This window comes from Euprymna scolopes, chromosome 23 (assembly GCF_053919585.1).
Source record: "Euprymna scolopes isolate OS-2025 chromosome 23, ASM5391958v1, whole genome shotgun sequence".
Lineage (NCBI taxonomy): Eukaryota > Metazoa > Mollusca > Cephalopoda > Sepiida > Sepiolidae > Euprymna > Euprymna scolopes.
In genome coordinates, this window is record NC_136504.1 from 113,950,784 (window position 1) to 113,977,931 (window position 27,148).

The following is a 27,148-nucleotide window of genomic DNA, read 5'->3' on the forward strand; positions in this document are numbered from 1 at the left end:
TTTTTTAAATTTAAATATTGAACCAGTGTTCCTATTTACAATGCCTCCCCATGGGACAGTTACACACCAGGGTCGTTTTTTAACGTGGAGAAAAGGAACAAAAATAAAAATTGTCTCAGTCGTGAAGGATTTCTCCTCCACTAACAGAGAACAAGAAATTGAAGTGCAGCATCTGAAGAACAGATATTACACTTTAATCTTGTCCCGAAGAACCAGTGTTATTTAAGCCATTTTTCTCGTAACGTTTGTTTTTCTGGGTTTTTTTTTTTTTTTAACTTCGCTTATCCACCCCCGACCACACACCCAAAAACACCCGGGTACTCACCGATTTTTAAAATTTTGATATTGAAACAGGCTTATTTAAGCCATTTTTCATGTGTTCGTTTTTCTGTTTTCTTTTCTGTTTTTTCGATTTTTACATTTAACATCGTTCGTTTGCCTTACGTTAGTTTTTTTTGTGTTTTTTTCGATGTTTTGATTACCCCCCCTCCCGCTTAAGTTTTAACGTTCGTTTTTATGTTTTCTTCTTTTACTTCGCTTATTACAAACAAACCTGGTCATTGACCTCATTTGCTGAATAGCTATTGCTTACGTCGTCGTCGTCGTCGTAACGCTCTAAGACTTCCGTGCGCGCACCTGTCAATTTGGTTCTTACTTAATTTCAAACATCTTTCAGTAACTCATTCTGGCTGGCCGATTTTATTTTCAAACTTTGCCTCAGGGCTTCGGGTTTGAGCCCCCCCCCCGGGTTTCTTTTTTATTTAACAGCACACACCCCTCCAAACACCCGGGCAACACTGGGTACCCCCGCTAGTATATATATAAAAGTGAAAATGTTTGTTTGTGTGTGTGCGTTTTCGTGTATGTCCGAGAAAGGCTTTTTTCCGACGCCTTCTTGTGGGTGTTGCTTCTTCTTAAAACTTTTTATATCACATCTAAATCATAATATGTACGAGTTAACAATAGGGGTCGCCTGTCTATTTAATTTGTCCGACTTTCAAAAGATAAGTATTCCACATTTGGATCACCGCATGTTGGTTTCACTTTCCAGCAAAACTGGATTGGAACCCGATGTAAACGTCACCATTAACTATCCTGCAGTAAAACGATTTGACTTCATTAAAAACTGTGGATGTTTGACATTCACTTTTTAATCGCTCTTACATTGACTGTTGCTGTAGCGCAGGCGTTCAGACTCAGCGTATGGGCCTCAAGGCTCCGGGTTCGAGCCGACCCCCTTATTTTTTTTTCCATTTTTCAAATCGCTGTTTTTTATCGTTTTTTTTATATTTAAACAGGGTTAAGTTTCCTTTTTGTTTTCTTTACCCCCCCCCCCCCAACGCACACATCTACAAACGCACACACCTACAAGCACCCAGGCAACGTCAGGTACCCCCCCCCGCTAGTAATTTATAAAACTCACTATGTCTGTCTGTCTCCATATTTTCAAACTCTATCTTTTCTAAAACCAAAAGTCTCAGAGCAATGTTAGGGGCCTCAAATTGTTATTTATTTTCAAAGTGCACTTTTATAAATTTTACAAAGTAAGGTATAAAAATTTAATTTAAATTGAATCAAAAAATTACCCTGGATTTATTTTATGTACATTCTGTTGCACTTTTAAAAAAAAATCATTGAAAATTTTAGATTTATATCGTCAATTGCTAGATGAAAGATAATGTTCTTAAAGTGCAACAAAATGTACATCACATAAAATAAATCCAAGGTAATTTTTTATTCAATTTAAATTAAATTTTTATACCTTGCTTTGTAAAATGTATAAAAGTGCACTTTGAAGATAAATAAATTTCAAATTGAATCTTGTACCTTTATTTTTAAAGCCTATAGTAAAAACATTTTGTTTAACAATTTTCATGCCTTGGATGAAATGCTTTTCTAAATTGTATCTTATCTTTTTAAGATTATATTTTAAAACTCTCCTTCTCTCTATTTCAGTTTGTATTTCTCCTCACATCAGAACTCATTTTTGCAACCCCCTCTTTGTATTATTACAGGCTAGAATATTCTCTATGTTTCAGTTTGTATTTCTCCTCACACCACAACTCATTTTTTGCAACCCCCTCTTTGTAATACAGGTTTGAATAATGAGAAAATCTGAATTTTTTTTTAACAAAAACTTTAAAATAACTTTTTTAGATTAAATGTTTTTTAAACTTTTTCCAATTTTTTTTACCAAATTTTTTTTTTTTCTTGCTCAACACACACCTCCAAACATCCAGGCAACGTCGGGCACCCAGAACCAAAATTTACTTATCAAATTCTGGTTTAGTTCATAAACCAGAGTCAATAATTATTGATAACAATAATTATCAGTATTAATGATCAAGCATATATATATATATATATATATATATATATATATATATTAGCAGCTATTTTTACAGTCTAAAACCTAAATCGGATTTGTTCCAGACGTCTGAATCCCTATATATTAAGTTTCAAGTTCATATACCAAATATTGTCTCTAACTATTAAGAATAGAAAGTGGACCTTTAGTTTGCTTCAGGCAGCCTCATACTTTTAGCTCCCCTTATTTTGTCTTTTGATCAACACATTCCATGAGCTGTTTCTGATATAGTGGGAAGAATTGCTATTTTCTGGGTCAGAATCTATCGCAATTTTTTTTTTTTTTTTTTTTTATGTTACTCACATTCACCCCTAACAAGGCATGCAGATATAAGGGGCTTCTATTTGGGACCATGTTTAAGAAAGATTAACAAGATGTTGTTTACATTACATTTAAACTTTTGCAGATCAGTAGAGCCAGGGAAGCAGGTAGCAGGAAGAAAATTCCAAAGTCTAGCTGTTCAAGGGAAGAAACTATTAGAGTAGAAAGCTTTCTAACATTTAGGGGCCCCAACAGTGAAGGGGTGTGATTTTGTTGCTAAGCAGGTTTGACGGGGATATGTACGTCAAGGGGACACAAGTGCAAGGAGTTCATCAGAAAACATTCCATTAAAATATTTGTAAAACAGGTACAGAGATGCAACATTGTGGCGATGGGACAGGGGTTGGAGTTTAGTTGACAAAGTGGGATAGATTGAAGATGTTTTTTGGACCCTATCAAAAGGGAGAGGCTAGTGGTAGATGCACCAGCCCAGAAGTCATCTTCCAAGTTTTGATCATAGAGGAGTACTTTTTTTTTTAATTTTAGCTCCTTACATAAAGTGGCTTCATGTCTTGTCTGAGGGAGGGAGATTTCCCTTAGAAAGAAAAACAATAAAAAAAAAAACCTTGCCTTCGTAGGAGACAAATAAATTGGTACTTACATGTTCAGCTTTTTTTGGCTTTTTTATATGGAAACCTGTGGAATGCTGTTTCTTGATAATAAATGAATTTGTTATTAAATCTCTGTGAAAAGAAAAGAAAAAAGATGTCAGTCGAAAACAAAACAGGATTATCATCATCATTAGTTTAATAGAATTATCATCATCAGTTTAATGTCTGCTATGTATTATCTGGCCAAACCCCACAAGAGAAGGCTCCAGTCGGTGTACTGCATCAGGGCCCATAAGAATCTAGGGTACCCATGAATATCAAAGATCAAAACTGAAGTGGCCAATAAAATTCTGATCTTAATTCAATGTCAATTTTAGCCATTTTAACCTGAAAGGCACCCCTAGAGGGAAACCGGAGTTTTCCCGGAAAATCCGTTCTGTTACTTTTTTACTCATATCATGTTTAATGTTTGCGCAATCATTAGTGTAGGATGACAATTCCTGCCAGTTGGGAGATCTGAAGCCAGGCATTTTTTACTATTTGATAAGTCTCTACCTCCAAGCTACCAAACAATTGCCACGAAAATGGAGGGAATTAAAAATTAATAAATGCTCAACTTGGTTGCAGACATTAAACAATCCATAGTGTTTGTAGGACGGAGGTTGTGGACGTGGCATTATTACTAGTTGACTAATACGTCCCAGATAGTGTGCATCCTTAAGTATTCTTAAAGCGACTTCGTTTTATATATATATATATATATATATATATATATATATATATACACACACACATATATATACAAGAAATGTGGAGTATATTGTATGTGTTGCTAATTATTTCTGAATGTTTTCTAGTTGGTTAAAATGTAATTGAGATAAATATAGGATGCTATATGATGAAAGCTGCGATGTAATTGTTTTAAATCTAACAATATGTAAATAACACTAATGCAAGTAATGGCATGTATAACGTTGCAATGATTAAATGATTCATAGCAATGCGTGATGGCATGTGTAAATTTAAATGGAATAAATGATGCATAACAATGTGCGGTGATAGAACTGCCGTAGTGAATTAGGTATGTTCGTGTATATTCCAGATTAATAGAATGTCATAGTTGCAGTCAATAAGAATAGCCGGATTGTTATGGGGGAGAAATCAGTATTTTTTGAATAGCGAATTGTACTGGTAGTTGTAAGTGTATAAGTGTGCAATCCAGTTAATACCGGTGTCAGGTCAATATAGTTATAATGGTTATACAAGTACTCGGTCCTGTTAAGGAGAGTGGGAGGAGTTTTCAGTTAGTGGGGGAAATATGAGCTACTTTGTCTTTAGGTCTTGGCAATCGTGATGATATCACTCCTAGGAAATAAGACCAGATTTTATTATAACTAATAAATGTGGTGGGTAGAAGTTTAGACAAAATAGATTCGTATGTGGCATCTGTCATTGCAAACCTACCATACGGAAATTTTTACAATCAAATTATTACAAAGAAGATATATATATATATATATATACACACACACACACATACATCTTAAATGTCACCACTTCATAAGGGATAAACCGTCCAAATGTTTATTTTTTTAAATATTCTTTTATTAGTAATAATTTGTGTACAATTGTTGGCAAACATGTATATAACAGTTTGCAAAGTTGTGCAAAGTTATATAAAATTATGTATATGTTTGCCAACATTGGGCTGAAACAACTGTATGCAAGTTATTACCAATAAAAGAATATTTTGAAGAATAAACATTATGATAGTTTGTCGCTTATGAAATGGTAACATTTAAGAAATATTTCTAGCTCTAGAATTGCACTATTGAGCTATCTCAGTTGAAACTGTTATTTACTTATATGCAATTACTATCATAATTAGTAAAATTGCATATAGAAAATATATATATATATATATATATATATATATATATATATATAAAGGGATAGAGGAGGTAGGGGCTGATGGCCAAAAGCAAATAATTAAATCACTAGAAAAGTCCGCAACAGAGTTTTCCATCTTGGGACTGCAATTCTAAGCAAAGTGTGGCAAACGTACATTTCTCTACTTTTAAATACAAAAGAATATCAAGAATCCAATATCTAATTTAGTTGCCATAGCAACAAAAAATTCAATACCCCCCCCCCCTCCGCCTCATCCCTGAATTAGGATACGGGCCAACAACATCAGGAATCTATTTGTGCAGATAGGATATCACGTTTTTGTGAAAGATCTATAATTCCCATATATTCCAAGACACTGGTTATTTACACGGAAAATTGCAGAGTTACCAAATTTGAAATCTTTTGAAATACAAATGCCAAAAAAAGAAAAACGCTTATAAAACTAACGGTGCACCACAGAAATTTCATGGTGTTTTTTTATATAAATCTGTGGAATTTGCAGTTTTTTTCATGAGAATTCCACATGCCTAAAGAAATCATTTAACAGTAGATCGCCTGTGAAAGAGGAAATATTTAATAAAAATTGAGAGCTTTCTTTAGTAAACTAGCAGTTCAGCCCAACTTTTGTCAGGCCCTATGTACTGTTCATAACTTTATGTGCATATATATATATTAAAAAGTGTGCATATGTACGGTAATACCTTTCTATATAATAGGCTTCCTTAACTACCATAGAGAAAAGTTGCTAGAGACCGCAGAGGTCAAATTTTCTTTTACTTTGACCCTAATTTTGACCCCTTAACATTTATTGTTTTGGGTTCAAATCAAATTAAAATGTATGACCCATATTCAAGTAACCTACATCTAAAATTTCAAGTGCTTTTTGCTAGAGTCTGCAAAAGTCAATTCTTTAAGCTTTGACTTTTTGGTAGCCAAATTTTCGCCCAAAAACTGATTAAAAAGCTTGCCGAAAGTCTGAATACCCTTCATCTAAAATTTCAAATGTTTAGACCCAAAATTGGCTTAATAGTTTGCTAGAAATCGTAAAGGTCAAATCTTTTGAACTTTGACCCTTTGGAAGCATAATTTTTAGCAAAAAACGATTAAAAAGCTTGTCCTATGTTTGAATACCTTTTATGTAAAATTTCAAATGTTTAGACCAAAACTTGGCTGACTTATTTGTTAGAGATCACAGAGATTAAAATTTTTTTACCTTTGACCCCAATTTTGGCCCTTTAGCATTTACTACTTTGGGGTCAAATCAAATTATAAAATTAGATCTATGTCCAAGTAACCTACATTTAAAATTTCAAGTGTTTAGACCCAAAATTGGCGGAGGAATTTGGTAGAGTTCTCAAAGGTCAAATCGATAAACTTTGACCCCTTAACAGAAAAATTTCTGGCCAAAACCCAATTAAAAAGATTTTCCCAAATATCAATACACCGTATGTCAAATTTCGAGTCTGTAGACTGAAAATTGACAAAGTTATTTGGTAGGAAAATGTACACAGACAGACACACACACACATTTTCACTTTTACAGATATACTAGCATGGGTGCCCAGCATTGCCCGGGTGTTTGCAGGTGTATGTTCAGCAAAAAAAAAAAAAGTGGTAATCGGAAGGCAGGCTTGAACCTGTACCTCAAAGGAAAAAAAGAACAGAAAAAAAACCTGACGTCTCTGCTGTTACGACCACCGCCAAACCGGAAGTGACGTAAGTTTAAATTGTGACTAGACAATCGAAAGGAGAGGATGACCTTCAAAAATATTGGCGAAAAAAGCGACCCCCCCCCCCCGTAGAAAAATGCCCAGTTGAAGGTGAAGATATTAATGAGCCAATCTTTCGATATTTGTCGTCTGAAAGGTCGAACTTCAAAACGATACTGATCTTGGTAAAATCCGTCGCCTATGTCAAAAGTTTTAGGCAGACATGCAAACATACATACATACATACATTTATATATTGGTAGCTCAAATTTTTGACACAAACCGATTAAAAAGCTTCCCCTATTTCTGAATACTCTTTATGGAAAATTTTAAATTGTCTGAGTAATTTGGTGAAGACCAAAGCGGTCAATTTTTTTTAACTTTGACCCCTATTATGACCCCTTAACATTTATTGTTTTGGACTCAAATCAAGTTATTAAGTTAGATCCATTTCCAAGGAACCTATATCTAAAGTATCAAGTGTTTCAGCCAAAAATTGGTAGAGGAGTTTGTTAGAGTTCTCAAAGGTCAAATATGTTGAACTTTGACCCCTTGACAGCCAAATTTCTGTCCGAAAACGGATTACAAAGCTTTTCCCAAATCTCAATACCCTGTATATCTAATTTCGAGTCTGTAGACTGAAAATTGACAGAGTTATTGTGTCGGGAAATGTACACAGACAGACACACACACAGACACTTTCACTTATATATATATATATATATATATATATATATATATATATATCTTTTAAATAAATATTTTAATTATAATTCCTTTTTAAGAAATAAAATATTAAGTCAAATCAATTATGAGATCGTATAGATGTAAACAAATGCATAAGGAAATGCACACACAAACAGACAGATAGACACTTTCATAGATATATAGATATCTTTTTAGGTATGAACTTAAAAAGATATTTACCAAATTCATTTTTTATTGTTTATTAGCCTGGGTGTCCGGTGTTGCCCGGGCGTGCGTGTTGTGCAAAACAAAAGTGGTAGTAGGCAGGCAGACTCAAACCTATACCACAAAGCAGGAAAAGAACGTGAAAAAAAAATGTGACGTCTTTGCTATTATGTCCACCACCAAACCGGAAATGGTGAAGGTTTAAATTAAGGCTAGTAAATCAAAAAGAGGCAATGACTTTCAAAAACTTTTCAATATTTGTCGTCCAAAGGGTCGAGCTTCAAAACGATACCGATCTCGTGACAATCCGTTGTCTCTGTCAAAAGTTTTAGGCACACACACACACACACACACACACACACACACACAGAAAAGTGAGATTAAAAGATTGTTTTATGATATTTTATGGTCGATCGCCTGTGTTAAAGTCGCTTTAATCAGCAACACTGGCAATTAGTCGTACATTGATCGTACATCATTTTTAGTCATACATATTTAGTAAAACCTAGAAATCCTTAAACCAGTCACTCCTGATGCAAATGCCACATTATGCAACTCTGACAGCTACTACAATTTTTCGGTTTGGGTAGAGTGGATCTGAGAGTAATGCCAATACGAATGATGCCACGCTTTCTAAAACTCTCAAATTAGAGCTTCATCACTGAATATAGTTCGTCATACTCAGAATCATCATTTCTAACTAAACAAGTATTCTAACATCTAAGGCAATTTTGTATTCATACATTATCACTCTTCAACCCCCCCCCCCATGTAAGAAAACTTAATGCAGTTGTTTCCTCTTGTTTTAAATAATTATTTTTGTTCTATCCTCAACTCAGTTTGGTTCCTTCTCTGGTCCAATGTTAAATGATGTAACAGTTTCCATATCTGTCCTCAAAAAACATCCAGTTCCCCCTCGGTATATTTTTTAACTTCACATTTGTATACAATTTCAAAAATTAAGCGATTGCCCTCCAATGGACATTCGTTAGGTATTCTATAGTTACATTTTTTCTCAATATTTAATTCACCTGATTCAATCCTATTATTATAGTTTTACTTAGATGGGCCGCAGTTGAGACTAAAAGTTTAACTGTGGAAATTTCATGGAACAAGAAATATATTTAATCAACAAATGTGTTGATAAAGTGATATTTTTCTGGATAGCACAAAAAGTTAGTTTTTTGAACAGAAAAATCAATAACACGCAGCAAATTTGAGGGTTTTTTTGTTATTTTTAACATTTCTATGAAAACAGTGTTCATTGTATTTTAAATATAGAACTTTTCTTACGTAATATTTCACTGACTTCTTCCTCTGGTGAAGAACCGCTCATGTCAAAATTACTATGAGTTCCTTTCTCAAACAATTACAACAACGGCATTGAGTGGTTGTAAAATACACTTAAATATGATATTTTGGTTAATGCAGATTTCATATTTATTATTATACTGGGGGGGGGGGGTACCTGGCGTTGCCCGGGTGTTTAGAGGTGTGTGTGTTAAAAAAAAAACATTGGCCGGGTGTTTGGATGTGTAAAAGAAAAAAAAAAGTTTTAGCAGGAAGGTAGGATTGAACCCCGAAGCCTTGATGCGAAGGTGGAAACGAAAGGGAAAAAAAGCCAACCACCTAACCATCTCGGCCACGAGGGAAGAGGAATTGATAAATGTGTTAAAATAAGGTTTATAAAGTAAAATATACAGATGCGAGGAAGTGGTGTGATGTTTGACCTAGTTTTGCGCTGCAAGCCAGTTACTGTTTCCCCCACTTTTCGCTTTTTGAAAACGCGGCGAGCTGGTAAAAGTCGGGCAAATTAAATAAAAAATGTTAAGTCGTAAATATTATCATTTAGACGTGATATAAAAAGTTTTAAGAATGAGTGACCCCTTCCCAAGAAGGCTGATGAAAAAAGCCTTTCGCAGACATACACAAAAAGCGAACATACATACACACACACATTTTTCCTTTTATATATATATATATATATATATATATATATAGAGAGAGAGAGAGAGAGAGAGATTACATTGGACCCAATATATTAGTAATGATTTAAAAAGTTTGAAAAAAAAATGACTCGTGCACCACCCCTGAGAATCGAAACCAAAATGTTTAGCTTACAATTTACTTTTTCCTTTGACGTTAATGCCGGAGCTATGAAGACATGTTTGCTACAAGGCTAACAATGAAAACATGAACTACTAGCTATTACATTAGGCATACATATTCATAATGCCATCGTTTGACCTTCACCTGGAAAATTCCATTTTCCAATTTGGCACTGCTTTTCCTCAGCTAAAACCCAAACATAAAGTTTTGCATGGGTTTGAATACCCTATATAGTAAGTTACATGTCTGTAGACAAAAAACTGACAGAGGAGTTTGGTAGCCAAAATTTTTTAAACATATATATGCATATATAAATATATAGAAAGAAGTATGTAGAATATCTGCATGAATATAATTCAAACTAAAGATGATCGTTCATGAGAAAACCGAAAACAACTAATAGGGAATTAATTAAAATTAATGTTTAAAAGAATATGCAAATTAGCTAGTTCTTTGTCAGATAAATGCAACCCATATATAACAAAGTTGTATTTTCTTTTTAAATAGAAAAAGGTTTTCAATATGAATATCAATACACACACAAAAAAAAAAACAAATTTATAGTATAAATAATGATATTCAAAAACGCGGCTACATAAAAGGGAGGTCACTCTCACATTTTTGTCTAGAATTAAAAGACACATTTCATGAATTTGACCTTTTTGAAGCAGTTTTGCCTTCAAAAATTGTCTTTGGCCTTTTTCAAAGCATAACGTATGGACTAACTAAAGAATATTATAGAGATGGATGACGATGTAGATTGGGATAACACGATCACTGATTATGCAAATTAAGTAATTTTAAAAATTTCATCCAATTTCACTATTTGTCAAACATAAAACTACTTTCTTAGATTTAAGACTAGGATGAACATGTAGTATCTGTTTTGACCAAAGATGGTACAAAATATTCTGGAGTCTGTGTTCACTTCAGACATCCATAGAATGAAAATATATCACAAACTCCTACAAGGGTTTTGGAGAGAAATGATATTAGAATGATACAAGCTAGGATCAACATGCAGTAACTGTTCTGACCAAAGAATGATACAAATAAGTAACAATATGTAATGAGAGTAATTATGATACGCCCAGAACTTTTATTTTACTCCTGCACCAGAAAGAGGACTACTTTTTAAGTGCCGATTTCAATTGAACCAAAAGAAGGTTTTCTTCAGTTTCGCCTTCAACCATCTTCAGGCATGTTGGTTGTTGTTTGGAAAAGGACGGAGAAAAGTTACTTGCTCTGTAGATATTTTTTTGTATTCTTGGAGTTAGTTTCTGTTTTATGCCATGCTTTCATATGTGTGATAAAAACTGATTGATAAAGGGGAGGCAACTTTAATAAAGATCAACAGGGGATTATCTCCCTTTCATCACGATCCTGGATATGACCTAAAACTATATCCAATGGTGAGGCCCCACCTTACGGGCCTTGGGGAGTGTGGAGCCACCATTTAATTGCCATTGCTCCCAGGTCCACTCTGACCCGGAGTGGTAGTACCTGTTGGGGTCCCAACTTTGGGTTAAATAGAATCTGAATTTAAAAAAATATATATATATACTCCATTAAAAATTGTTCCTCAAAATAACTGGATTCGGCATTAAATAACCTGAAAAACGTTGATATGCCGTAAAACAAAAACAACTAACCCTAACCCTAACCCTTTCATCACCAAAATTTTATAGATGTATAATTTTTTTTTTTCTAACAATTAGAGGCTCTCAAGTGCTATTAATTTCTAAACTTGGTTTGCTTAGTGATTTTTTTTATTTTTAGCATATGTGCTGCTTCTTTAAGTCGCCTTTGCCGAATGAATTGAATGAAGTCATAAAGATGTGTACAGAACAGGAGACTCTGACGGTATCGCCACATTGAGAGAATGAATCGGTAGATATAGAAAAAAAATCTAGGAGGGTAGGAGGCTCGGTTCACAAATAAAGGCCAAGGAAAACAGGGAAAGAAGTGATGTGAATATGCCTGAGATCATGAGGGATGAATAAAGACTTGGGTAGATACGTTTGAAAGACAATTTTTTAAAGCTGTCCAACACATGTCAGTATGTAAAACGGATGTTAAACCAAAGATGATGATGATGATGACTCCCCCCCCTCTCCTATAAGCAGATGATGATGATAACCCATCACAGGTAGTATATATTCATTGAAGCTCTTCCCTTTGATTGACATATTTGTCTTTCGGCTTTCCATGATATCCACTTTCTCAAAGGCTGCCCATCCCAATGCTACCCTTCTCTTTATCTCAGGGAGGAGATCTCCATCTTCCGTCATTTTCTTTCCCAAATAGATGTACCTTTCAACTACTAATATTGTTGTTAATAATAATAATAATAGGTTGGTGCAAAAATAATGTCATTTTTTGGCATTCAATTTCAGAAGATCATAACTCCTTTCATAATAAACCTGATTAATAAAAATATGAACCATTAGAATCAATATATTTTTGCCAACAAGAAACAAGTTTATTTATTATATTAGCATAGAAATCCGGAGTTCTGAAAGGGATGACGTCATTAAAGGCAGATTCAGCATCATCTTGGCTTTTGAAGCATTCTTCACGCAGAAAGTTGTCGAGATGCGTGAAAAAGTGATAATCAGTGGGTGAGAGGTCTGGCGAATATGGCGGATGAGACAGAGCCTCATAGGTTAATTCGTCCAGCTTATGCAGGGCCAGTTGAGCAACATGCTGGCAAGCATTATCATGGAGGAGAATTGGTCCCTTAATCTTGACCAATCACGGGCACATGCATTAGAGCTTCTGGTTCATTTCATCAATTTTTCAGCAGTACTTCTCCGCTGTAATCGTTTCATACCCACCTACCAAAACATTTTTTAAAATTGTCCCCCCCCCCACCGGAGTTTTGATTTACCTCAAAACACCTGGGCATTGCCGGGTACCCCCGCTAGTCGTATATAAAAGTAACGTGTGATAAAACGATATTGTTTTTGTACCAAGCTAATATAATAATCTCTATATAATATAATGATCTACATATAATATAAAAGGCAAAACGGGCTTTTTTTCGCCTGGCTTCTCAAGGGGGTGGGTTACTATGTCTTAGAATTGTTTATATACCCCCTAGATAATAATATCTAGGATTTGCGTCGATTTTTACACAATTCTTGCTATTTCGGCCCCTCTTGTGTTGATTCGGCTTTTTCGTATAAAAGCAAAATTGATTTGAAACTACAGGCCGAGAAAGCAAATAAACGTTTGGTTAATGTTGGTGAAAACCATCATATCAGACAATTGCTTTCATTTGGACACTCCCCTAATAAAGGGGAGCTGGTTTTCCCAAACACATTGGGGAAACAAAACCAGATAAAGTTGTGTAAAAAACAAACCCAAAAAAACTACCCCGCAGTTAAAATTAAGTGCAGAATTTAATTTTCTTTGATCTAATTAAATTCATAGCACACCTGCCACTTGTGCATTTATAAATGTTAAAATGAAATTGTTTTTAGTTCCCTTCCTTTCGTGGGCAAGTGGTAAGTTATCAAGTTTTTCGCCTCAACGTGTCAGGTTCAATCCTACCTACCTACCTACCAAAACTTTTTTTAAAAAAATTTTTCCGATTTTTTAAACAAGATTTTTTTCATTTTACTTTTTCTTTTTACATTATGCTTCTGGTTTTTTTTTGGTTTTTTTTGTTTTTCTGATTTTAAGAAGTTTGACATAGGGTTTGGATCTACTCCCCCACCCACCCCCCAACACACACACCTACAAATACCCAGGCAATGTATGTATGAATGTATGTCTCACAAAACCTTTTGACACAGGTGACTGATTTTCACGAGATCAGTATCATTTTGAAGCTCAACCCTTCAGACAACAAATATCGAAAAATTGGCTAAAAGCATTAATTCCTTCACTCTCAACTAGGCACTTCTCTACAGGGAGGGCCGTTTTTGTTCATTGACATTTTTTGCAAGTCATTCAACCCTCATGCCCATGATGTTGCATAAAAGGCGTTATTTCAACCGCCCGTGACGTCACAACTATGGTAGGCAGAGTTTTTTTTTTTGGTAGACAGTTTTTTTTTGTTTTTTTAATTTTTTTAACCTCTTTTTCCTCTGGTGCGTTACGCGTTCGAACCTGCTCACTACTACTCTTTTTTTTTTTTTTGAGCTCGCAATTTTCCCTTTTTTTTTTCTTTTGTTCAACCAACACCCTTACACATACCTCCACTTTCTTTTCCGCCTTTGTGTCACGGGTTTGAGCCTGCCTACTACAACTTTTTTTTTTTTTTGCTCAACACACACCTCCAAACACCCGGACACACCCAGGCTAGTAAATAAATTAATATTAAAATCTGAAATGAGAATTAGACTATGGAAATGTAAAAAAGTCAAGGTGATTCCCATTGTAACTGGAATGCTTAGGACAATAATAATAATAATAATAATAATAGTAGTAATTACAACATTAGTATTAATAACAACAGTAATAATAACATTAGTATTAATAACAACAGTAATAATAACATTAGTATTAATAACAATAGTAATAATAACATTAGTATTAATAACAATAGTAACAGAACTAATAATAAAGCTGCTGAAAAATGATGATTAATTGAACGGTGTGATCTTACTTTGTTGATTAATTTTCTTTCTTTGGTTTCCGGAACAGACTTGGACTTTATTTCTGCCCTAGTTTTCTTGCCGGAAGTCAATTGGCCTTTACCGATTTCCTATTGTTGCCAGTATCATATGTCCATCTGTGCCAGTTTCCAAGAAAGCGATGATGCTCCCTCTCATGCATTGCTGGCCATAAACACTGGAAACTGGACAATAAGTGTTGCCATGGCAATTGAAGCAGGGCAATAATATTGATGATAATTGGATTGTGGTGGGACTAGGGAGGGGGTTTGTTTTTGTCCCCAGGGAAGGGGGGAGGAGACGAATTGGAGCTGATTGACACACCACTGACTTGTATTATTAGGTACAATGGTTTACTTTCCTTATCCAAATTGGGATTTATAATAACTTGGGGTGTAATTACTCCCCTTTAGACTTTATAGGGGTGTCATAATTCACTTTCTTAATTTTATTAACACTTTATGGCAAATGCAATTCTAATAGCATCCTATTAATTTTCATTTATGACATATTGCAAGGGTTCTTTATGCTAATTATATCATAATTCTATCCAATGCATTTGGAACTTCTAAGTGTGCATTTTTTATGCTAGAAATAACATCAGTATAATTTAATCTTCTATAACACACAATATACAAATGGTTTTTCACATCATATTGAGTAAAATTCTAGTTTTGGTATGTATATGTATATGCCAGATCGAACATACCCATTCCTGTGTCTCGATACATCTTCTATCATTATATGTTATCAGTTTTTTAAAATAGTCAACCATATAGGAGCCTATTCGTGACCAGACACACACACACGCACACACACCCAGACATTCAGTGTTATATTATATAATATATATATAGTGAATCAAAGGAGATGCAATGTTTATCTCATATAAGCAATGGTAAACTTCAATCTAATTTAAATACTAAGTAATTATATAGAGATATTTTAATCCCATTTTTTCACTTATTTTATTTTTTTTTTTTTTTAAGGACATGTACATTTTTGCAATTTATGAGTATAATAAAATTGCGGTTTCACTTAATGCCATAACCAGCAAATTCTAGCATTGCTACAAATATAATTTGCTGATTTATTTTTGTCTTCTGATGAGAAGAATAGCAAAAATAGCATTCTTTGTCACTCCATGGAATAAGGACTTTGTAAATAGTTTTTTTGGAGTATTCAGTCGAACGATAAATTTGATTGTAAATTTCAACTTACAGTTTTAATCTTCTTTCTCTTAAATATATATATATAAAGTAACTGTGTGTGTGTGAGGATACTTCTCAGCCTATATCTACAGACTTGAAATTTGATATATAGGATATTTAGACATGTGGAAAACTTTGTAATCGGTTATCATCTGGAAAAAAAGGCTGCTAAGGGGTCAAAATTGAGAAATTGCTACTTGAGGGTCATCAGATTTTTATCTGCTAGTCAACTGTTTCATGACTGCACATGCGTGAATCGTTCCCATTATATTAAGAATAAGTAAGTTTGAAAACACTTTTAAAGATCCTGTCAAGCTGATCTAATGGTTATATTAAGAATAAGCAGGTTTGAAAACACTTTTTAAAGAGCGTGTCAAGATGGTCTGATGGTTATCATACTTAAATGGTCTTTAGGTTTTGGTTTTGATCTCAGCTCAAGTATTTTTTTATTTACAAGAAGTGAAATGTTTGGAAAATACGTAACACTCGCGTGCACATGTCTCAGTTTATTTCCATTTTTTTTTTTACTTCATTTTTTTAAAGAAATTCAACGTTACGTTTAATACCAGGAAACGCCAGGTGCATCTAGTACATCTAATATATAAAAGGTTACATGCCTGCCTGTCTGTCTCCATATTTTCAAACTCTATCTCCCCTGAAACTAAAAGTCAGAGAGCAGAGCTAGAGGCTTCAAATCATTGGATTTTTTATGGACCGTTCTTTTATGGGTCTTTAGCCGGTTTAAATATTTTTAAAAAGGTCAAAAATGGGTGAAAACTGAAAAAATCGTTATACATTTTGTACATTCATCTTAGTTTATTTTAAATTTTTAATTTTGTAACGTTGGTACAGTGGTAACATCACCAGCTTTGAATGCTACAGTTTTGGTTCTAGCTGTGATGGCTAGGGCTGTGACAACAGAATATTCTTTTCATTGTTTTGACTCTCGGATATATATCCAAAATCACATCCGTCTATATAAAAACATATACGATCAAGAGGCAAAACAATGAAAAGAATATGCTGTTGTCACAGCCCTACTGATGGCACCCAAATACTTTTTATTTTTACTTTTGAAATCACGACTCTATAATAATATATACGAAATCTGAACAAATTAAAATATCATATTCAAGCATATTTTATGCCCGAGCAAAGCCGCCCCCCCCTCAATATGTATATGTATGTATGTATGTATGCATATATATAAGTGAACGTGCCTGTGTGTGTGTCTGTGTACATTTCCGTACGCAATAACTCTGTCAATTTTTCGTCTACAGACTCGAAATTTTATATACACGGTACTGAGATTTGGGAAAATCTCTGCGATCAGTTTTCGGCCAGAAATTTGGCTGTAAAGGGATCAAAGTTCAACGATTTGACCTTTAAGAACTCAACCAAACTCCTCCAACAATTCTGGGTCTAAACACTTGAAATTTTAGATATAAGTTCCTTGGACATGGATCTAACTTAATAACTCTATTTGAGCCCAAAACAATAAATGTTAAGGGGTCATAACAGGGGTCAAAGTTGAAAAAAAATTGACCTTTTTTTTTTTTGCTCAGCATACACCTCCAAACACCCGAGCAACGCCGGGCACCCATGCTAGTAATGAATAAATGTAATTACATTGAGCTTCTTAAATAAGGATTGGTATATATTATAAGAAAATATATTTCTACAGAAATAAATATATACACACACACACACACATATATATATATATATATATACACATACATTCCATTAACATAGATCAACAGTCTTCTGATAGCTGTACTATGCTGATTCCTACATTAGTTGTTTGAACAGATTAGTATACTCCTTAGCTGCCGCAGATGGTGAGCATTGTATGTGTCATTCTGATAAAAGCGGTGATGTCGGTCATTACCGAGCAGGTGGTACTTTGGGATTGTTCGGTTGAGAAAGTTACCAACCCTTAAAGTGTTTTCTGATGAGCACAGCTGTAAGGTTGTGTACAGTATTTTCAAGACTCTCCTCTATCAAGATGATGAAAAGAACTAGAATGGTCAATTTTCAAACCAGGAAGTTGGGAGACGAAAACATTAAAAGAATTATGCTGGTAATGACGAGCGATAACCATCCTAGATGCTTGCTCATTAATAGGAATGAACTGGTAGCTGATACAGACTCTCCCACTTGTCTTATATATATATATACTAGCATGGGTGCCTGGCGCTGCCTGGGTGTTTGGAGACATGTGTTGAGCAAAAAAAAAAAAAAAGTGGTAGTAGGAAGGCAGGCTCGAACCCGTACTGTGAAGGAGAAAAAGAACGGGGAAAAAACTTGACGTCTTTGCTGTTATGACCACCGCCAAACTGGAAGTAACGTAGGCTTAAATTAAGGCTAGACAATCGAAAAGAGGGGATGACTTTCGAAAATATTGGTGAAAAAAGCGATCCCTCCCTGTAGTAAAGTGCCCAGTTGAGGATGAAGAAATTAATGTTTTTAGCCAAGTTTTTGGTATTTGTCATCTGAAAGGGTCGAGCTTCAAAATGATACTGATCTTGTGAAAATCCGTCGCCTCTGTCAAAAGTTTTAGGCAGACATGCATACATACATTTATATATTGGTAGCTCAAATTTTCAACCCAAACTGATTAAAAAGCATGCCGTATCTCTGAATACCCTTTATGTAAAATTTCAAATGTTTAGACCAGAAATTGTCTGAGTAATTTGGTAGAGACCGCACAGGTCAAATTTTTTAAACTTTGACCTCTATTATGATCCCTTAACATTTATTGTTTTGGGCTCAAATCAAATTATTAAGTTGGATCCATGTCCAAGGAACCTATATCTACAATTTCAATTGTTTATACCCAAAATTGACGGAGAAGTTTGGTAGAGTTCTCAAAGGTCAAATCGTTGAACTTTGACCTCTTAACAGACAAATTTCTGGCCGAAAACGGATAACAAAGATTTTCCAAAATCTCAATACCCTGTATATCAAATTTCGAGTCTGTAGACTGAAAATTGACAGAGTTATTGTGTCGGGAAATGTACACAGACAGACACTTTCACTTTTATATATATATATATCTTTCAAATAAATATTTTAATTATAATTCCTTTTTAAGAAATAAAATATTAAGTAAAACCAATTATGAGATCGTAGATGTAAACAAATGATACGAAACTTTCATAGATTGAAGAGAATATATTTAGGACATATAAATTTAAACTAGGATTTGAGGGTGTAGTTCAATATTTAGAAAATAAATCAATCGATCTATATCTATAAAAATGAAATTGTCTATGTGCGTACATTTCCCTACCAAACTACTCTGTCAATTTTCAGTCTACAGACTCGATATTTGGCATAAAGGGTATTGAGATTTGTAAAAATCTTTTTAATCAGTTTTCAGCCAAAAATTTGGCTATTAAGGGGTCAAAGTTTAATGATTTAACCTTTGAAAAATCTACCAAATCGTCCGTCAATTTTGGGTTTAAACACTTGAAATTTTAGATGTAGATTCCTTGAACATGGATCATACTTTTTAACTAGATTTAAGCCCAAAACAATAAATGTTAAGGGGGTCAAAATTTAATTAAACGATAAAAATGCTAAAGCAACCAAATGAATAAAACAAATTATAACATACATGGCTACCTATTCTATACAAGACAAAACAAACTGTTTACTCTCATATGTATGTGATGTTAGCAAAAAAATTAATATATGCAATTTATGGTAGTAGAAGGGTCTAATCACTGTTAATTTTGAGGGCACGAGGACAAAATCTCTCTCGCCGAATCCAGAGATGCATTGAGTTGTAAAAGCTTGCAAATGAAGACGAAGAACAGAATCTCGAGTAGGTAGCCAATCAAAAGAAGTTTTGTGACGAATAGCAGCACTCTTTCCCGTCTAAAGACAAAAATTTATTTGCATGGATTCTTAAGAGCGGCCTTTCCAGAGAAGGCGTGGAATTTTGCTGCTTGTCGAATACAAGTTCGTTGGAGCACGCTCCATTAAAGTACTTGTAAAACAAACACAGAGAATCAACATCGTGACGATGATGGTCATAATTGAAAAAGACACATTGACCTTGGCAGGAGTTTGTCGACTAAACCTGTTACTTCTGCACATGCGCAAATATACAGCAGTCATAGGTTAAACGATGTTATATTTTTGCAATTTTTGTTAATGTATAGATTCAGGTCACATGGTAATGGATTAGGCTGCAGAGCTATATGTTTGGGTTTCAATTTTAGCTGCTGTCACCAAAGTCATATTTTTACTTTTTACTTTTGAAATCATTATCATATGTTGGGTACAATATAGTTACTGATAGAACACTGACTCTATAATAACTATGAAATTTGCATAAATTAAAATATCATATTTAAGCGTATTTTACAACCAGGCAACGCTTGCCGGCCTGCTAGTAATATATATATATATAGCGCTTGTCTTCAGCCTAATGATCATATTGATGCTACATCGAGTTGGATTAGATCGAGCTGAGATTTTGTTGTTGAGGTTGAATATGCCTCTCAGTTATGTTGGTTCGACCATTTTGAGAGAAGTGATTCTTAGGGGGAAAAATATACAAAGATCTGATGTAGAAAACTGAAGAAAAGTCGGACGACCCAACAAAACTTGAATACAAGCCATGAAAAAGGATCTTCGACAACAGAATTTATCACCAAACTTGGTGATGAGGATGATAAAGACTGCCAGAAAACGCCAGGCCCCTAACAAAGGTTTGGTTATTTTGTTTTATGGCATATCAACCCTTTTTTTCTGTGTAATCTAATGCCGAATCTGGTCAATTTGGTAAAAAGATTTTATGCTCCAAATTTTTTAATATTTATTCATGATGTTTATTTTGGTTTACTTGTAAAGGTTATTTGTTTTGTTTTGGGTTTTTTTTTTTTTTGTTTTTTTGCTTTTTTTGGTTTTGCAGAACATAATTGAGTTTTGCAAAAGGAAAGAAAAATAAACGATAACATCAATTTTTGGTGAGGAAGCCAATATCTATAGACAACCAAGGATGGAATACTGTTGCCATATCTGGGCAGGAGCAGCCAAAAACAGCTAATCATGCCTTGACAGAGTGCAAAATAGACTTCGTGGCTTAGTGGGGAATGCCCTTTTCTCTACCCTGCAACCTCTCTCCCACAGAAGAGACGTTGCGAGCCTATCCTTGTTTTATCGTTATTTTCATGGCAGGTGCTCGTCTGAACTCCAATCCCTGGTCCCCCCTCGCCAATCTTTCACGAAAAACACCCGTCTAGCTGAATCGACTGTGAAAAATTTCCCCCACTCTATATCTGTGCCTAAATCAAAACGCGGATTCCATGAACAAAGCTTCTTTCTTAGACCTGCACGCCTGTGGAACTCTGTTCCGTCTGCCTGCTTCCCTCCGGACTACAACTTGGATGTGTTCAAGTCCAATGTTAACAAATTCCTAATGAACCGCCCCCTTAATTAAACACTTCATCAAATCTCCACACTAACGTAATGTACTTGCAATAACCCTTATCCCTGAGTGGCTTCCGGGCCTTGATAAGTGGTGATCACTGTGTAAAAAAAAAAAGGTGAGGTGAGGAGAAGTGCTGCTGCATCTGAATCACACGGAACTTGTGTAATATTTTCCTTATTTAAAAATTCTTTTTTACGTAGATTTTCCACAAATTAAAATTTGAAAAGAGAAATGACTCACATATGAGGGTACGAAAGAGAGAACGACTAGTATACTTTTAACAAATTAGTCAACTATCTTACTAAGTATAATTGATGATGATAATGGTGATGGTATGACAACCACTGACCAAACTACTCACAAGCGGTCAAGTATTGTTCGAAAATAACAACGCTCATTAGACTTATATAATGGTTGATGAGGCGATGACATTTTGTAACAGAAGTGCTGTATCTATCTCACGGAACTTCAGTAATAGTTTCATGTGATGATAATGAATTGGTAGTAATTAGTGATTGGGCGATTCCAATATTTTCCCAATTTTGATACAATTACTGTTTCGGATTCTTTATAAAATCTAAATATTTAACGATGAAGTAGTTATTTTTTCAAAATTATAATAAAAACGTGTGTAAAATGTGCAGATATTTTCGTAGACATAAAAAATAAACTCGCAAGCGATAATCTATAGATCTTTAGTTTTACTATTAGTTAAAAATCAATAAACATTTATTTTTTTATCATTATTACCAGCAGTGGAAAATTTTTGCTTTTAATAAAATTAAATATGATAGACAATTAGAAGAATCGTTTTTTTGGCATCGATAATAATTATTCCGATTCTGATACTCCTAAAAGTTTGGATTTTTCTGATTCCCAATTCTGATTGATTGTCCCAACACTAGTAGTAACGCAAGTTTAATTATGTGACTGATGCATATGTAGCAGCATCATGACATGTATGCAAATGACCAAGCTGTGGTGCAAGTTGACGTCACACTAAAGGAAGAGAAGAGAATCCACTGTGAAAAATTTCCCCCACTCTTTACCTGTGCCTAAATCAAAACGTGGATTCCATGAACAAAGCTTCTTTCTTAGAACTGCACGCCTGTGGAACTCTGTTCCATCTGCCTGCTTCCCACCTGACTACAACTTGGATGTCTTCAAGTCCAATGTTAACAAATTCCTAATGAACCGCCCATCAAATCTCCACACTAACGTACTGTACTTGCAATGACCCTTATCCCTGAGTTGCTTCCGGGCCTTGATAAGTGGTGACCACCGTGTAAAAAAAAAAAAAAAATCAGAGAAAAAAGAAGGAATCACGGCGAGAGCAACTTGGAATGTCACACTCATACATTAATTGCAAGAGGAACTTTTAAAACAAGATGTAATTCGAATTTTAAACAAAAAAAAATAATTGTCAGGAGACCATGTGCATAAAACTGCAAATATAGCAGCAGAAAGAAAAGCAGATTTAAAAATAACTACTAGGGACAAAAAAAACTTGGGATAGCAAGCGTGAAGCACATACTAGCAAGAGAAGTTTTTGAAAAACTCGCATGTTGGCGACTGGAGGAGCAGACCTGTTGTGTTGACACAGGATGAGAAAACACATGTATTCGACACGGCAGAGTTTTGTTAACCATATAGTGAATGAAGAGACTTGTAAAACCAACATGTAATTTGGAAAGTACCATGAATAAATGACTTTTATTTTAACTAATAAAAAGCGGAGTTGAATTTCTTTCCTTTTGTTTCTTTATGAATTTTTTTTACACAACGTCGGGTCCACGTTAAAATATAACTACAATGTTGCAGGTGGACACAGTGAACAAAGATCTTGGGGAGCGGGGGAGGGGGGAGGCATTTCACTCTTTATGAATATCTGTTTTCCTTTCAGCTTTGACTGCATTATTAGTGATTTGTCCGACATGACTCCCATAAGCAGACTGATCTGAAAATTAGAATATAAGACAAGTCGGCTGGTATACATGTACTATTTTCTGAGTTCTATTTTGTCCTGCAATGCCAATGCAAGAGACAAAGAGAGATTTATGGCATCTGGTCGCAACGGCGTTTCTCAAAAAACTATTTGTGTAAAAGACATGAAAGAGCAAAATTTGGCAGAAATATGCGCACGTGAAAAACATTCTATCAACCAACGTATTACGACGCAAGTCTGAACATGCCTTTGTCATATAGTCGGACCATGTACCCATCGCTATGCCAATGATTGCAAGTACGTGCAAAAGAAAGGAGTTCTTAATTATGTTACGCGCGATTAAGTAGTGATACCGCTATGAAAGTCAGTTAAAAAATAGATTCTTTCCCTTTTTAAAACGGGCACACCACACACCCTCTCCTAGTCACGTAACACGTTTCTTTATCCCCTTACCCTCCCCATATGCGTTCCTCCTCCCTAAAGGTAAAGAAAGGGGGAAGGCAATGGTATCTGTTCAGTGCACATTTACCTAAATGTATGGCAAACCACTTATAATTCAGTTTTTATAGGTTTTTTTTTTTTTTTTCAAAAATAACCAATTATGAACAGAACGACTCATAGAAATCTATCTATATTTTTTTTTTGATTTTAATATACTTCCATAGAAATGTTTCTGTTATGTCACAAAATCTATTTCCTTTACATCACAAGTGCCACGCTCATACATGAATTCCATAGCTAATATAACATACTGACTCAACGGGTCATGGGTACTCTAGTTTGAAATAAAATTGGCAAAATCCGTGTTGAAGTCATTGTTAAATTCGCCACGCCCCTAATTAACTCAGTTTGGAGATAACTCCATGGGATAAAGTGCCAACATGTCTATAAGAATTTATCGGTACAGCAAAAAACGGCAGACACCTCAAAGAATTATGCTTATCGCAAATATAAAGGAAGCTCGGAATTGGATGATGACTTCTCTTGAATGTTTTATCTCTGTGGATATTTATATACTTTTGAAATCCTTACTATATATTGGGTACAATATAATAATCAATTCAGAATTAACTCTTTAATAATAAATAGTGCATGAATTAAAATATAATATTTATGTGTATTTTATGGCTGGGCAATGTCGGGCGGTCTACTAGTATGGTTGATATTCTTCAATCATAAACAAGAAAAAAATAAGCAAAACAAAAAAAAAATTTGCACACAAAACGATACCCATAAACATATCACATTTGTTGGGCTGTTAGCTAAGTTTTTTTTTTTTTTCTTGTGCTAGAAGCTCTGTTAATCCAACATGATGAAATAAGAATAGCAAAGACACAACTCAAGACATAAATAATAATAATAATAATAACTCGTGGGACCTGTGGAAATTCCACAGGGGACCCATTCATATGTAATATATTGATGTTGGCATTCTGTAGATGTTCAGTGTAAATGGAGACGCTCTGATATTATTGTAGCTTTTTTTGTTAAAACTGCAAAAGTATTTATCTAAGCTAGCACGAACGCCCAGTAAAGCTCAGTCATAAAGTACGCTTAAGTATGATATTTTAATTCTTGCAGATTTCGTATATATTATTATATATTATATTATTATAGAGTTTATATTCTTTCGATTTTTATATGTTATGTTTCGCTTTCCTGAAAATATCTTTTCACATAAAAGAGGAAATGTGGAAAATGGGACTGACTGGAATGAGGTAGAGTTGAGCGGGTGGGGATCGGTGGAAAGTTTGGGAATACCTATATTATGTAATCTCCAGAAGTGATATCTTTTAACTACAACTACTAAATGGGGGAGGGGATGATGGACTTCGTCATTCCTTTTTTTTTTTTTGCCTGGTGCAGAACTCAAATTTACATGTTTGTTCATTTTCACTAGGATTTAATGTCTTCTGGGGTCTTTTGACGCTAAATGGGGGGGGGGGCAAATACTGAACTTAGTCATTTTTTTATGCCTCGTTTACTGTCCAGTGTTGGGGTACCATGTATGCTTTACTTGTTGAACTCGGTGGACTAAATGAAGTGTTCTGTTCGAAATTCTGTGTAGATTCCCATCGTTGAGAGAAAGATTCCCTAATTCAACAAAATACATTTGAAGAATTTCGGAGGTTACATTGACTGAAACATTGTGAAAATGGCACCCAAGTAGTCCGAAGAATCCTAACAATATGAAGGTTCATTTTACTAAGCACTTTATCCACTACAATACGGCTCCTTGCGAATTACTTAATACTTCTACTCAGTCATGGCTGACAGAACGATTCCATGCTACTCCCCTGGGATAAATAAAGTTTTCCATTTGAAATTCTGTGCTGATTCCTGATTTTGACAGAAAGATTCCCGAGTTCAACAAGATACAGATTCCCAAGCTTGATATTTAAAAATGTTTTATTTATTTTGTCTAGCTACAACAACTGTCAACAACTTCCCTCCCTCTCTGTGTCTAAAGCTGAATGAAAATTCCATAAATAGTTTCTTTCCTAGAGCACTCCGTTTGTGAAACAATACCGTGGGGCTGCTTCCCAGTTGCCTACAACATGGTCGTTTTCAGGTATAACATAAATAAGTTCTTGTTGACCTATGCTCTTAAATAATCAAGCCCTATTATCAGGTTTGAAACCGATAGTACCAATGAGTTATCTCATATAAACTTAAATAAACGTAAATAAAAAATATATACCGTTTTAGTAGAAAAAAGAAACACAAGTTCACTGATGTTGGCTTGCGTTCTACGAATTTGGAAAAGTGAAAATAATAACCAGGAAGAAATCTGCTACAGGAGATCGCATTTCGACATAAAAATATATTTTGATAAGAACAAATCACAAATCATTATTGAGACCAATTGTTAAACAATGCAACATCATTCTTGCATGTCGTTTTTTTTTTTTTGTTAATAATAGCCTTTCTCTGTTGACTTTCATACTCTCTCTCCACAGTGCAATCGAGAAGAACAGTTTACTTTCGCCAGCCACATAACATTCATAACTCTTGCCTCCTTTATTTTATCCTTTAGTCCTCACATTTCAGGAATGAAGTTTCTGACAAAGTGGGAAGAATCGCTGATTTCTGCGTCAAAATCAATTTTTGACTTTGAAGTAGTATATTTTTTAATTACTTATATCAAATGGTGTCATGCCTTGTCTAGAGCGATTTCTCCAAAAAAAACAAAAAAAACATTCTTTTTCGTTCATGGACTCTCATAATGGCTGCTATAATAAAATTTAACTTTCAAAATATTATTTAAAAAAAAAAAAAAAAATTAAACAAAAAACAAATAATTTGATTAAAAAGCCTGTCTCTGCTCTATCGTTATTTTCATGTTAAGTGCTCGACTGAACTCCAATCTATGGTTCCTTTCTTACCAAAACTGGTGCTACCAGATCAGGCTGTCTACTGACTTCCTGAGATGAAACGCACCTACATAGATGTCTTTGTTTTTTTATTCCCTTTTGCAAAACTTAGTCATGTTCTGCGAAAACAAAAACAAAAACAACATTCTCCTCCCCCTCCCCTCCCTCGTTTTCTTTTTCCTTCACCTCCTCACCTTTTTTTTTTTTTTTTTTTTTTTTTTTTTTGCCTAGTTGGTAGGGCGATAGAACATACCAACTGCCCCCCTGCAGAGGGTAAAAATCCTTCAATGGGACCACCAGTTGACCGTTGGTGGCAACCCGTAATGCATTAAGAACGGGATCCTGGTGGTTGAGTGGAACATGCCTAGGAAATAATAACATGATACTACAACACACCACTTTGGCCCTTACTAGGCTAGACGGGAGGTTGGATAGGCCCGATCCAATCAATCGGTTGGTCATGACAAGCACTAATTCAGACAACCCAAACAAAAACACACTAACACTCAACATAAACAATAAACTGAATTAATAAGCGATGGCTGAAGGGTCAATCAAGCTGGGAAAAAGGTAACCATCAGGAATAATAAAAATACAGGGAAATCCCATACTTGGGTGGGCATAACCATATATTGTGAATGCTTGGAAACCTCCCCATGTTTGAGTATA

At 34.6% G+C, this 27,148-nt stretch overlaps 1 protein-coding gene across 1 annotated transcript in view; it reads right to left on the reverse strand.

The window, feature by feature from the left end:
* Positions 1 to 27,148, reverse strand: part of LOC145246134 (disintegrin and metalloproteinase domain-containing protein 12-like) — a 483,466-nt gene that overhangs the window by 48,161 nt on the left and 408,157 nt on the right. Inside the window, exon 4 of the mRNA XM_080107984.1 lies at positions 3,291 to 3,372. Coding sequence (XP_079964110.1) covers positions 3,291 to 3,372 — 82 coding nt within the window. The remainder of the gene's footprint in view (positions 1 to 3,290; positions 3,373 to 27,148) is intronic.